General features: G+C 42.9%; 1 protein-coding gene across 4 annotated transcripts in view; it reads left to right on the top strand.

The window, feature by feature from the left end:
- Window positions 1-15,250, top strand: part of Zfh2 (Zn finger homeodomain 2) — a 140,875-nt gene that overhangs the window by 54,578 nt on the left and 71,047 nt on the right. For all 4 annotated transcript variants that reach the window (XM_077407302.1, XM_077407301.1, XM_077407304.1 and 1 more), the window contains exons 4-5: window positions 198-2,936; window positions 3,070-3,535. In XM_077407302.1, the coding sequence (XP_077263428.1) occupies window positions 198-2,936; window positions 3,070-3,535 (3,205 nt within the window). The remainder of the gene's footprint in view (window positions 1-197; window positions 2,937-3,069; window positions 3,536-15,250) is intronic.

Genomic DNA, 15,250 nt, shown 5'->3' with positions numbered 1-15,250 from the left:
ACAAAAATTAGGATAAATTAAAAAAAAAAGTTTAAATTTGTCTTGATTTGTTTATACGCGGAAGACAAGTTGAGAAAATTATCTATCTATTTCATTATTTATTTATGTGTAAACAGGATTCAGAGATGTATAGCGGGATTTATCAATCGTCGAATGTCAATCGTATTAATTAGCGGGAGATTTTTTTTATGTTTCAGGCAAATGCAGCTGCATCGCAGAAACGAGCGCGCACACGTATCACTGATGAGCAGCTAAAAATACTACGGGCACATTTCGATATTAATAATTCTCCTGGCGAAGAACAAATCCTAGAAATGGCCAGTCAGAGCGGTCTGCCACCTAAAGTCATAAAACATTGGTTCCGAAATACGTTATTTAAAGAACGGCAGCGTAACAAAGATAGCCCTTACAATTTTAATAATCCGCCAAGTACTACCCTAAATATCGAAGAATACGAGAAAACCGGTGAGGCGAAGGTAACACCGTTAAATTCAAGTGTGTCCGGTAGCAGTTCCTCTGACGATAAAAGTCCAAATAAGCAAGCCACGCCTCCACCATCTATGCAAAACACCAGCGCGTTTCAATCTACCGAGATTAAGCAGGAAACACTCGAACAGTCGCACTGTCAACAACAGCAGCAAGCTGCGCATCAAGATGAGCAGCATCACTCGCCCGGCAGCTCGGGTGGACAACAATCGCGACCGCATTCACCCGCGCTTAGTATGAGTTCTGTATTCTCAGCTATTCATCACGACATTTCTTCCCACCCTCCGTCGACTACGAACGCCCCGAGTACTCCGATGTTACCACCGAAATTGGCTTCTCAGAACTTTGCCAATCCATCTCCGGGAACCGGTAGCGTAGTGCCGAGCGCGATTGCCGCAATAGCGCTCACCCCGCAGAGATCTCTGAGCCCAGGTCGCGGACCGGCTGACTATTTTGGTGGTAACAGTAACGGCAGTAACACCTCCGGCGGTAGCTCCGGCAAACGTGCTAATCGCACGAGATTCACCGATTATCAGATAAAAGTACTTCAGGAATTTTTCGAGAACAACGCCTATCCAAAGGATGACGACTTGGAGTATCTAAGCAAACTCCTCGGTTTAAGTCCGCGCGTGATCGTGGTGTGGTTTCAGAATGCTAGACAGAAGGCACGTAAGGTCTACGAAAATCAACCTGCCACCGAACCCGTGACACCGGGTGGACGTGAAAGCGACGACGGTTCCGGTAGATTTCAGAGAACCCCAGGCTTGAATTATCAGTGCAAAAAGTGCCTGCTGGTATTTCAGAGATATTACGAACTTATACGCCATCAGAAGACCCATTGTTTCAAAGAGGAGGACGCCAAGAGGAGCGCGCAAGCGCAAGCTGCGGCGGCTCAGGTCGCCGCGGTTCTCAGTTCCGAGGATAGTAACAGCAGCTCTACAACGACTACAAACAATACGATAGCTAACAATATGTCAACCGCGCCCGCGCTTACCGAACAGTTGCAGCAACCATTGAGCACCGCCACGTCACCTCATCAGCATCAACAGCAAACCTTGTCTCAGACGCACCAACAGTCGCAACAGCAACAACAGCAGCAACAACAGCAGCAGCAGCAACAGTCGCAAACCGAGTCGAAGGAAGGCAGTTTTCAATGTGATAAATGCAACCTGATGTTTGGTCGATTCGAACTTTGGCGCGAACATCAGCTAATACATATCATGAACCCGACCTTGTTCCCTTCGGCGTACCCACCTGACTCACCCTTTGGAATCTTGCAGCAACAAGCACTTAATGCTAACCAGAGCTCTGGAGTTGCATCGGACAGTCCACATTCACTCATCAGCATGATGCAGAAGAGGAAGTTCGAGGATCCCGAGGAGGGAACGGGCAGCGATAATCGTTCGAATTCGGAACACAGTGAGCAACCTAAAGATAAGCGTTTACGTACCACAATACTTCCGGAACAGTTAGACTATCTCTATCAGAAATATCAGATCGAGTCTAATCCATCGAGAAAAATGCTGGAGACGATCGCCCGCGAGGTCGGCTTGAAGAAGCGTGTAGTGCAGGTGTGGTTCCAAAATACGCGTGCCCGCGAACGCAAGGGCCAATTTCGCGCCCACAGTCAAGTTATCAATAAGCGCTGTCCATTCTGCCCGGCGCTATTCAAAGTTAAATCTGCTTTAGAATCTCACCTTAGCAGCAAACACGCCGATCAGGTGGCTCGCGGCGAAGTGAACATCGACAACATCCCGGACGAAGAGCTCTCGATGGAATCTGTTCCTTCTAATTCTAGCACTCCTCACATGATGCCGCCGTTGTTTCCGCCTATCAATAACAGCGACATGGAGGCATCTTTTAAATCCTTGAAATATTATGAGGAAATAAAGCGATACTTCAGCGACATACAGGCACACAACAGTAACGGAAAACAAGAAACGGCAAATCATCAAGCCAGCGGAAACAGCGGCGAGTCACCGTTAGATCTGAGCAAACCAGTCGATCTCAGTCGGCCAATGAAACTGTGTTTGAGCAACTTTAGCAGTCTTCTCGAAGAGCAACACGGCACCCACTTCCGTGGCAGCAGCGATTGTGGACCTCTGACTGACCTATCCGAACGTAGCATCTGCGATGACGACAGCATGAGCGAAACCACCGAGTTTTTGGATGATGAGAGCGGTCCAGCAAGTCCAGCCTCGAGCACACAGAGCTCAAGACAAGGTCCCGCCAGCGCAAATACCGGAAACACGTCCGGAACGCCAGTAACCGGTGGACAATCCGGCGGCAATACCGGCCAAACGATATCTGGCGGCAAACGATATCGCACGCAGATGTCGGCTACTCAGGTGAAGGTGATGAAGTCGCTCTTCTCGGACTACAAAACACCGACGATGGCCGAATGCGAGATGCTCGGCCGTGAGATCGGCCTTCCGAAACGGGTGGTCCAGGTGAGCATCGATAATCCTCATGCGAGCCGATCCCGAGCTCGTAATAACCATTAATATCCACAAGAAGATCATTCTTTGGACATGAGTGCGTTTAATCCACGAGCTTACGGAGACTAATGGAGACGAGTTACAGGTGTGGTTCCAGAATGCCCGCGCTAAGGAGAAGAAGGCCAGGTTAGCGGCTGGTTTGCCGGCCGAAGGCTCAGCCGTTCAACCGCATCGCGGCCCGACCGGACCAGACGAGTGCAGACTGTGCTCTGTACGCTACTCGGCCAAGACGCCGCTGCAGGAGCATGTCTTCTCGCGGCGGCACATCGAGTCGGTGCGCGTCGCCGTCGAGGAGGGCAGTTTGGTGCCGCCGACTCCTGGGGCACCGATCGTACCCAGCGGCAGCGGTGCCGCCGGCGTGCCCGGTATCGGCAATTCGCCGGTCATCACCACGGCCAGTCAACAAGTCAATCAGCAGCAACAACAGCAGTCGGATGAAAACATGATGTACGGATCCGTGTTTCTTCATCCCACGGCAATGTTCCAGTCACAGCAACAGCAGCAGCAGCATCCCGCCACCGCTGCGGCCAGTGCAACTAATACTACGGCCGGTGAGTGTCTGGCTGACTTAAACGACTAAACGATCGTACGACGTCAATTCGAAATTTGTACTGATTTAATGCTATGAATATGTAATGTATATTAATACATATATTAATATATGTATACATATATATAATATATATATATATATATATATATATATATATATATAAAATGTATTACATATACATATACGTGCATATATGTATATGCATGTACGTTTCATATTGCTATTATATATAATGATGTTAAATATATCATTATATATTATACTGGTGCATAACATATAACACACAATACATGTATATATATTACATATTATATACACATATTTATTTATTCATAAATGTATTTATATATTCACATGGTGGGATTTTCTAGACAGTTTGTTTTACTCGACGCATTATACTAATGAGAAGATTTTTATTTCGGCTTTTTTTCTTGATTTTTGTTACTAGTCGATGAGAATCTTACAGCATTAAAATTGATGCTGGACCAAGGAATTTCGAACTTGTCGGCGTAAAGTCGTTTATAAATATGTAGTATATTGCGACAATTCTCTATTGTTGCAAAAATTTTATATTGTTGTGTATTGCGACAGTTTAATATTTTTGATGAAATTGATGTGTGATATCATGGGATTACAATTAAATAATTATTATGGAAGTAAAAATAATAAAGTTCAATTCGTCGATTATACGGATATCGATATAGGAAATTACGAAAGATATACTAAAGTATTGAAAAATATACTTGACCAATTGTTGTCGAAAACAATGAACATTTCTGCTAAACTTTACATACTATATATATACATAATATATATATGTATGTATAGAGAACATATCTAAATAATATATCTAGAGGTAGGAAATACTCTCTAAAAGTTCCTATCAGGAATATATTTAGTATAAGAGTGATTGAGAAAGTGTAGAAATAGTACGAAAGAGCGAATGGATGAATGAGAGAATGAAAAAGAAAAGATGAAGGACGCATATATTTTAAAAAAGTTTTTAAACTACATGACGATGCAACATCAATAAGTGATTAATAATTTAATAAAGCCTTGTTAAATCTGTATATATACAGTTAAAGACTCAGATATAAGAATTCTATTATTATATTTTGTATTAAAAGTTTAGTGATATTTGCACACTTATTAGATCTAGCTAATTACTCTTCTAAGCGTCTCATTGACATTGTTCTCCTATCGCCCTCGTTATCGTCGTCATTATTTGCGAAGCCATTCCAACATCTTGGACGCCCTTCACGGATTTCACACTCGCCTCGTGTTTATAACTTTTATTGTAAATACTTCCATAAGTCTTTCCCAGCAAATCGAACCCGAAATCCGGATAGGGCTCTTCCTCGCAACTAGCTTCTATTCAAGTACGCGTAAACACGACGATACTAATTCTACGTACTGTAGCGCCTTATCTGCCATTAACGAGGACGTAATATAGGTACGATATCGGGAACGATACCGATTATTACTATGCGATTATTATTAATTATTATTTTCTTTTATATTAGTTATTTATGAATCTTCTTTGTGATGGTCACGCTCTCGTCTGCCTACACGTTTTTTTTCCTTTGATTGGAACCGGATATCTCTCGAGTTTGAGCAGCTGGCGATACACACAATGTCCGTTTATTTTTTTTTCGAATTTATTTTATTTTACACTCGTATCCATGGCTGACGAGGGTGTGGCTTTGCTTGTCGCTTACTTTTCCTACATTCATTTATGCGGTATTATGTATCACTGATAGAATGCATCCGAAACAATGTTATGTATGTCGATCAATACATTATTTCCTTACCATTCTTATGTATATATTTTATTATTATTATTATTATTATTATTATCGCATTATTTAACAATTCATATTCTTGATCATTTTATTAGTATTGATTAATATTATGTTAATAATATTATACGTTACACTGCGTTTATTTCCGTTCTAGTCTAAAATAAAAATTACAAACAGGTCATTACTTTTTTGTTTCTTTCTTGTTTCAATTTTTATGTTCTATCCTGAATATCCTTATCCTCTGCCATCACAAGGAGCCATCACGACGGTTGCATCAGAAACATTTTGGTAAGTCGCGATTGCTACGAATCTTATCATTTCACTAATCATTGCGAATGAATCAAAATAAATAATACTGAATCAAAATTAATGCTATACAAAATTTCGACTATCTGTGTGGGAGTCTGAGAGACAGATAAGTTTTATCTTTGCATCTCGGTAAAAAATTGATGTATGCCATAGGTATTTGTAAAGGCGGATATATGTACTTTTACATGCTCGGTGGTCTCATAATTTCATAATTGAGATAAATCATATTACAGACGCGACGTTACGCATAATTATGGCGTGAGGTTTTACGCCATATAATTCGTTACAATATTGGCTTTTAGGATTTTTTATCTTGGATCGACATACATGGCACTATAGCCACTAACCAAGCCCGTAACCTCGATCGCATGATGAGATCATAAGTCAAGTTAGACCCAGTTTCACAAATGTCGGTTAACTTTTAATCTTAGATTAACTCACTCTTTGTCTCTTTTTAAGGGAGACGTTAGAAGAAGACGAAGAGTGAGTTAATCTAAGATTAACAGTTAACCGACACTTGTGAAACTGGGCCTTAGTAGCTACAAACACTGGGAGACTAACTCACATCCGCTTAATGAATTAGAAATGACGAGGAAACGTTAAGGTGACGTGCTGGCTCGAGACTTGTGCTCATCATTTACCATGTTTCGATGTCCCATAAATTATTTTTGTTCAACGCAAAATCTTTTCTGTTATTCATAGTATGTAAGAGGCAATAAAATCTATTCTGTTTATAATCGTGAATCTAAATCGTTGTAAAAAAAATGGTTTTTATTTGCTAAAACTTTGCATGAAATTAAAACATTTTTGAAACTTTTTTTGTTACATATTTGGGATTTTGATTTTGATTTTATTTTTATTTTATTTTATTTTATTTTTTTATTTAAATATTTTTATATAGATGCGTCAATTTGTAAATCCATAAACTTTCGATCAAATTAGGACTAGACCTAACCAGACGTTTATGATTCAAGTGTACTTCACGAAATTATTTATTTCTATTACTATAGATATATCGTAGTTATTAAACTCGTCCAAATTTTTATATAAATTACAAATTCGGTATAAGAAAAATCTGCGTAAAATTAGTAAATGCATTTCTAAAAATCGAGTGATCCTTGAATATATAATTAGAGACTTGTTAGTTTTTTAGCTTTTTAGGTTTAAACGAATCAAGTTTTCTGTACATTACAATTTGCCAATAAACATCGCAGGGATACTCGATGAAGGAGATCGTTGTTGAAATTACCGGATAACTTCGTGATCGGTCAGAAATTTGATACGCGCGTCCACGTTGCTTCGGCAAAAAGCTCGGATATTAATTAGTCGCGGTGCTTTTTCGAAGCGTCTTAGACGCGACACAAAAGCGACGTAGATATACGCGGCATCAAGCGAAGAGACGAAGGATCGCATGAACCATTGTGCGCGTGGTCATGGTCGTTCATCGACAGTCCACCTCGACATGACCGCGGCTGCTTCGATAAAATTCCCCAAACGACGCGATTGCCGCGTTGAATAGAACGAGACATGTAGAAAAAAGGGAACAATAGGCTCCGATATTCGCTGGGAAAATTGATTTTCTAGTGATGGAACACTGTCGGCGCTTTTGAGTCGCATTGTCTCGCGCATTGAAGGCTCCGCGCGTTCAGTTGAATTCCCCCTCGTTATAAAGTTGTTGCTGTTATAACCGAACGAAAAAAGATGGGAGACTTTGTACTTTACTTAATATTTCGTAATTTGGTTTTTCTAATAGAAGAGACTCGAGCACGCTTAAATATTCACCTATGGGCAAACAAATTACGTCGGTAGGTGACACAAAATTTAATTCATTAATATACAGAATGTCGCGCGCGCGCGGGGCAAAAACAGTTATCGAGTGATTTCTATTTCCATTATTTATGCACGGTTCCTGCAGAATACTGCGTGAAGAGGCCCGACCGAATCTCTTATACATTCCATAGTTATACACACGACATCCCGAAAGCGCTCCGAAGAATAAAGGCAAGAAAATCTATACGCCGAGCTGGCATTGAAATCCCATGCTAATGCTGAGTACACAGCGAGCGGAGCGAGCAAACGTCCCGTCGTGTCGCGGCACGTGTCACATCGACACTTCCGTATATACACCTATGTCTAAACATTCACTCTCGAGTTCTTCGATCCGAGTTTCGGCGCGGCGGAAAGAAGAAGAAAAAGACGGAGTAGAGGGGAGGGGGACTTGACACAGGGAATTCATCGGGCCTCAACCCTTCCGGTCGCGTCTCGTGGCGGGGCCACGTGTCGCTTTCGGAGGACAGCAGGCGCGAGGTGTGCGCACACGCGTCACTCCGTCAAAACCTTATGCTAATGCCGGTCGACTCGCGGGATCGCCCGCGGCACGAAACAGCCGTCGTCGCCGGCACACGTTTCGTAGCACCGACGGCGTAGCGGCGACGACCGCGGCGGCGGAACGATTATACGCGCGATTCGTGAAATTATGCAAAGTACACGGCGAGGAAACTCTTGCTCCTCCTCGTCGTGGCTCGCGTGCTTCTTCGCCCGACAGTTCTCGAGGGGTGCGCGAACGACGCGCACGATAGGCACGTGCGTGGCGCCGCGTTTGCAGCGGAAATGCAAATGGTAACTTCTCTCGTAGGGTTGAACTGTGGCGTTCCTCTTTGTCCCGAGCGGGAGGACGCGTTGCGTGCGCCGCGCCGCGCCGCGCCGCGGTGCACCGGCGGTGAATATTGAGTCGTCCAGCAATCTGAGATTATCCCTTCCGACCGCGCATCTGCGTGAAATCGCTCTACTTTTTCTATTCGTTTCTCTCGAGGGACGATCAGACTCGAAGCGTTAATAAGAAATGTTACGCTATTCTATAATAGGTCTCAATCATAGATTAAGTATCGTAATGATAACTTATATGCAATACAGCGCGAACTGATAAGTATCGCCTAATCAGATATTTATTGATTGAAAATATACGAGAAACACGTTCAGTAAAATATATGAAAATCTTGTAAATCTTTTTTCGAAAATCTATAAATAAAAAAGTTTGAAGAAATTGAGATATGCTCTGTATATCTGTCGATAATATACATACTTTTCAATATAACATACAAAAATGTATGCTTAATTATATATAATTCGTAGTAGAGATTAATAACGAAATGTTACGCGATAAAGAAATCTTCTACGAGTATAAAAAAACTTAGACTCTGGCTTAGAATTATAAATGTGTCCGGTATTGAACATGTTTTAGCCTTAGAATTACTTTATCTTCATTATTATGTCTCAGCTTCCTCGTAGTAGATCAGGATCATGTCAGCTTTATCTCGGCAGTCGATGCCAACGTTTGCTAAATGACTTTATGACTCTCGATAAAAATTTCACATTAATAAAAGACATTCTTAGCCTTGCAGAAAAGCATCGATTTAATATGCTAGCATCCTGGTATGTATGTTGAAAGATTAATTGATGGCTCAATCATCCGCTAAACAAGGTGTAACGATGTAGCCAGTGTAATTTCATTAACTGGCTGCTATTCCATGTATTCATTGACGTTCTTTATAACTTGCTTTTGCCATTAAAGCACTAAATCATCGCCATTTTACGCCTACATCGAAATAACACATTCCGCTTGCTATGCCCGTTTCAAAGGTGCTCAATAATCAAGGCAAGATCATTATGTAGGCCAAAGAATTCGAGAGAATGAAACGTGTCCTTTTGTGAGTAGGAGTAGGGGCCACCAGATAGGAATTAGCATGCCGCGATGCGAATCGTCCTTTTTTCCCCCGACGTCAGGTATATATCCTCGCAGCCTTCGTGTATTCGCCTTTAATCCCTTTGAATTCGGCGAGTGGGACCGCGCTCTTTCTCTCTAGGCTTTCGGCTAACTTTGAGACCGCGTTGTGGCGAGGGAGGACCACGAAATCGGTTTCCTCTCACCTTTCGCCCGCGCCTGTCTCCTCGGTGTCCTGTCCCAGGCCATATGTTACCCGATCCATGGCCTAGCTATTAATTATATCGATCTATATAGGCTGTGCGCGCGTAGTTAACGACGGCAGCGCGCGAACCAGACCCAGTGACGCTTTATGGTCGTTTTCTTACCCCCCTTTACTGAACCCCCTCGCGTTCTTTTTTTTTTCTCTCTCTCTCTCTCTCTCTCTCTCTCTCTCTCTCTCTTCCATTCTACTCCTCTCTCCGACGGCGAAGTGAGAACCTAAAAAAGCCGGAGCTTCACGCATTGCGCAGAAATACATAAAACCCGACCGAAGGCATAAATCATTAGGGCCAATGTAGAGAAACTATTACGTGACTCATGCTTGGGGATCCAGAGAAGCGAAGGGGAAGGAGAAAAGGAGATAGCGTGGATTATATGGAAAAAAAAAAAAATGTTTGAAGGGTAGCGATGCGCTTCCTAGGGGTACCTAACCGTCAGTGAAGCTCCAGTTAGCAGATTATTCAAGTCGTTTCAGCGAGATTTCTACTGATCTTTAGTTACAGCCTTAATCGAATTACAGATCGCTTTGATGTGATTTTCTTTCGATCGGTACATTTCGAAAAAAAAAACAGTTTTAGAATCTTTAAAATAATCTTTAAAAATATTAATCACTTAATTTTGATTAAGTTATTTAGGTTTTTTCAATTAATTAGGTTTTTGCAATGTATAATCAACTTAGATCACTGTTTACCTGACTCGTCGTTCATAGAAAAATATGTGGACAAGCTCGGGTAAAAAGGTTCATGACTTTCGTTTTCCTCTGTACCGCGTGTACGCTGCAGCGGTTGCGTCATCCGGGGAAAGAGGAGGATCGTTCGTAGACGCCGTAAAGTATCGATTCGCTCTCATACACGGCAGAAGTGAGTCCGACGCAGCCGGGGACCGTCAGCACGTCACTTTCTCCGCGAACGGGCGCTACGTAGCAGGCGGTAGAGATGCCTCCGAAGAGAAGAGGTTTCTTCGGACCCTCGATGCTGCGCGCGGACTTCACCGAGAGCGGACGACGAGGCGTCCGCTGGGAGAGGAGACTGAGGAGCCCGGCGTGGAACGAGAGTCACGAGATAACCGCTCGATGGATAATCTAGTAAAAGTAGGGAGGAGTGCGCGGGGCTCTCCTCCCTCCTCCGATGTTTGTCGAAGGCGCTACTGGAATCCGGCAAAAAACTCGTCGGTCGGCTACCGGCCATTCTAATGCTTCGCTATAATGTGCCACGTTATTTCCAACCGTCCAGCCACGCCGATCCCGCCAGTAGAGGCATCCTCATGACGCGCTACCTTCGGCCTACATATCATCACCTCGTTTCGGCCACGATTGACAAAACGACCGACGCGTTCGCGAAACATGATCACGTTCGCGTACGTACGCGATAGATTCTCAAGTGAATCTTAAAAATCTTAAATAGTTGCAATGATAATTAATGATCGAGATAAGGTTTTGATGATCAGAAGATTTCCGTTTTTATAAATTTCAATGAAAAAAAGATATCAATTGGGATTTCTGTTTGTTAATGAATTCGGATGTCGTTGTAGAGTGCATTGAAACAAATCGCTCGTGGTGAGTAAAAAATTGAACGTTCATTATTTCAAACTGTCAAGTCGACGACACGAAAAAGGTCGCGTTTTAAGCCCATAAATTTTCGGATCTATCGGTCGCGCGAGCGACGCCCGGATTTTGCTGAAAAATACGAACGTAATTGTGCGTCGCGGATGCGGCGACGACCGAATTGTTACGAGCCGAGTGCGCGAGAACGACGCCGACGGTGCCATAAACTCCGCGAAGGTAACATGGCACGACGAGTTATGGCAATGATGCTGGGAGTTCCACGCATGACTCGGCACGAGGCAAGTATCCTCGCGGGCCTTGGAACCAGAGTCAAAAAAGAGGCCCCCGGTCGTTTAGTGTCTCGATGCGCACCGCTCGCTACGCCTCGCAAAAACGATCGATCGCTAATTACTAGAAACCGTCCTGATCCTTGATATGTGAAAGCCGATTATATAAAGACGATCTCAAATATACTTAGTAAATCAGAAAGTTAACGGTATCTGGAGGCCTGAGAGTGAATCAGCATGGAAATGACACGACGAAACATATTTGCGCGTTCGCAAAAATGAATGGCTGGTTATATTTACATTTTCAATTGGATTAGCCTTCTCTCTTCGTAATTTGAAGAGTGAATAATGTAGGCGTAATATTTTTTAACGGTTAAAATGTTATATAGACGTCTTGAAAGTAAGAAAAATCTTTGAATTTATTCATTCTCCATGATATGAGACTTATTAATATGTATTTCGTTTTGATTTAATGGTGAGTCGGATATCACCGACCGTACATTAAACACATATTAAAGTCAAGATCTAATTCCCGCGTCTGGAAGATATATATCATTATATTGAAAATATCGCATGTATTTTTGGGAATTATCACACGTAAATATTTAAATTGTCAATATATCCTACACCGCTCACGCAAAATTGAATTTCTCGGGCTTATACTATACACACATAACTCGTGGCCCATCATCCGTCATCACGAACTCTAAAAAGGACCTGATAGGCCAAGGTAAAGAGGCACACGTAGGGTCGGGTGATATAGCGTCGATACCTGCCTTGATACCCGGGACCACTTCGCTGACGACCGCAGCTCGCGAACCCCGGGACTTACCGACAAACTTGTCGGCGGTGGCCGACGGTGGTTGATGTTGTTGTCTGAATTATACTCTGATTATACTGCGAGCGCACGGCGGGTATGATTAAACATTAAACAACGCCATTACGCCGGGGAGAGAGGAGCGGCGCGGCGAGCCGAGGCGCACGAGACGCAGAACGCAGAACGCCCGTGGTGGACGATGAGGAATAAGGTGGAGAAGGACGAGGGCGAGGGTGGAACAACGTGGAAAGGGCGAGAGAGATCCCCCTCGTCTTCCCCGGTTGACCGCGGCCGCTCGTGTCCTCCTACGAGTCGAGGATTAGCTTGTAATTCCTCGCGCGGCGCGCCGCGCCGCTGACTATCTTGCCGGGCTGGCTAGCTCTGCGGCTGGCTCGCCTAACCAGAAACAGGAATGCCAAGAAGCGTAATTAGCTATTCGCCCGCGAGAGGAGCCTATTTGCTTTACCGCATTCCACACCGCCATTCACGACGGGCGAAGCTGGTCCCGCCGCGTCGCGGAACGATCCTCATGGCGGGAGTTCTAACGAGAAGTTTGTAGACAAAGAGGTTCATCTCCCGTCGTTTCGATGCCAAAAAAGATCAATTATAAAGTATTTATTGGACGACAATGAAGTTTGACTAAAGTGCGACAAAAATTAATTTCCTAGATAATTAATTTGACGATTACAATTTGTTTGCAATTCCGAGAGAGTAGGTCTTAATAAAAATTATTCAACGCTACTTAATCGATTAAAAAGGAGAGTTATTAAGTGTATTAGCTTACACTAGACTCGCTTAACTTTTTAATTATTAAATTTAATCAGTGCTTTTTTTTACTTGAGATGAAAGTGTCAAAAATCAAAAAGAACTATTTCGCGTAATTTTATGAAGTTTGGCTGTTCGTCAGATACTTTGAACGCGTTCCTTACGAACTACGACATCCTCCTGCCTTGTACGATCGTGGAAATGCTATTTTCAAGTTGTGACACGGAAGGAACGTCGGGCCTCGTCGTCGCGGGCCGTACGTGACGTCGGCACATAGTTGTTCGCCATTGCCCGCAGCTGTCTATACCGTAAATACGGTTAGTTACAAGCAGGCCTCGGTACCGCGTGACCGAGCGACGTGTATTACAAAATAACTTTGCGGACGATTTCAAACAGCCGCCCTTGTGCTTAACGCAAAGGGCGACGCCGCGCCGTCTCGAGGAGGGGCAAAAAGGGAAATCGTGACATTTTTAACAGCGAGAAAGGTACTTAACGGATCAGTTTCACTCGATGACGTTGCTCCATAAAGCACTAGTTGACGATCTCCCGCTTGGATATAGTGTCGGTTATTCTCTGAATAATTCGTTCTTTACACTAGAGATTCATGCAGTTATGAGTCGATTCTTCAATAGTCAGAAAATAGAGTATTCTGATATTTATGAATACAGAGATAATTATTACTAAGACGTTGGTCTTCATAAAAAGATGTAATTTAATTTCTGTGCATCGTTATATTATTATATTATTTTATAAATAAGAGTTTCCCTGCTCTCTTCTTAATTTAAAGTTCATTAATTTCAGTGAAGTTTATTATCTAAGATATTAATGCAATTCAGTGTGAGCAATATATTTTAAAAAACAGTTTACGAAAATCGAACGTAAACGATCGCGTTCACTATTCTTCTTATTTTGTCGCGAGAGCCGGCTGTGCACCATTTAGTTGCCAACAATTTTCAACTGCTTTTCCGTCGACCGTGTCTTTTCCTGCGACGAGAAACCTAACGATCCGCCGTGCTGTCGTCCTAACTCGCTTATAATAACTCCACAGGACGGTAATGACGATCTGGTCGCCGCATTATTGTTTCTGCGGCAGGTTGCCCGCACGTTCGTCTCGACAATTATTTGGATAATTCACCGCCGCCATTATTACGATACCGACGTGACACAAGTCCGTAAATTATACGTTACGACCCAGAAAAAAAATGAACGCAGTGCTTCGGCACACCTCATCAAGAAAGAAATATCCAAATTTTTAATCTTCTCCTTGAATATTAATAAGAAATAGTTTAATAATTAGCCAAGTAATATTAAATAGCAAAAGAGAGAAAAGGTAGTTATATCTTTATATTATAATAAATTGATTTGTTGAAGGAAAGTCGAATCCACGGTTGGAAGAAAACTCGATTATCTCTGTGGAACACGTTATTATAATTTCTTTTGCAGACAGCCAGTTATTAACAGTTACACGGGGTGAAGTAATATGAATCATTGCATCAAAATGCATCCGAGACCAAGCACAAGAGAGTCTCAGAAATGTGCTTCTTTTCACGCCAGGACCGTAGAAAGAAATCTTTTTTGGACATAAGTCATTCGCTAGACAGAAGAAAGGAATTAAAGATGGCTGTGATTGCCGTTGGATGGCGGCCAGAGACGTCAGACGTAACTAAGTTTTTCGAGCTTCCCGTCGATAGGATATTCGAAGGCAGGGTACGGGAGGAGGGGAGGGGGGGCCTCCGTATATTAGGAATTCATATCTCCGTTGGGGGCTGGAGGGGGAGGGAGGGATGGATGGAGAAAAGTCGAGGTTTCTCAAGTGTGATCAATACGGGACTCATTCTTACCAACAGCGATACTCAACCATAAGAAAGAAGGGAGCTTTTAGATATGAAAGTTGCGTGTTATTCGATAAATAAGCCGAGGGTCGGCGATCCGACGAAACCAAGTTCTTCTCGAGGTTGACAGATTAGCTTGGCAAGGTTGTGACACTCTTATCAAACAACGAATTATTACCCGACGCTAACGATGAGGCCTGGGATATTTTATAGCCGGTATTAATAACCGTTATTTAACGATCAATCATTTCGACGACGACACTTCACTGATGACCGGTTTTACGTCGGTTTGACTTCAATCTTAACTTTAACTAATCTCTTTTTCCTCTTGTCTTCCTGTTCTAGACATTAGAGACGGAAAACACAAACGTGTTTC

Source organism: Temnothorax americanus, unplaced genomic scaffold, assembly GCF_048541705.1.
Source record: "Temnothorax americanus isolate GAGA-0224 unplaced genomic scaffold, ASM4854170v1 Scaffold22, whole genome shotgun sequence".
NCBI classification, from domain to species: Eukaryota; Metazoa; Arthropoda; class Insecta; order Hymenoptera; family Formicidae; genus Temnothorax; species Temnothorax americanus.
This window is presented reverse-complemented; position numbering and strand designations above follow the sequence as displayed.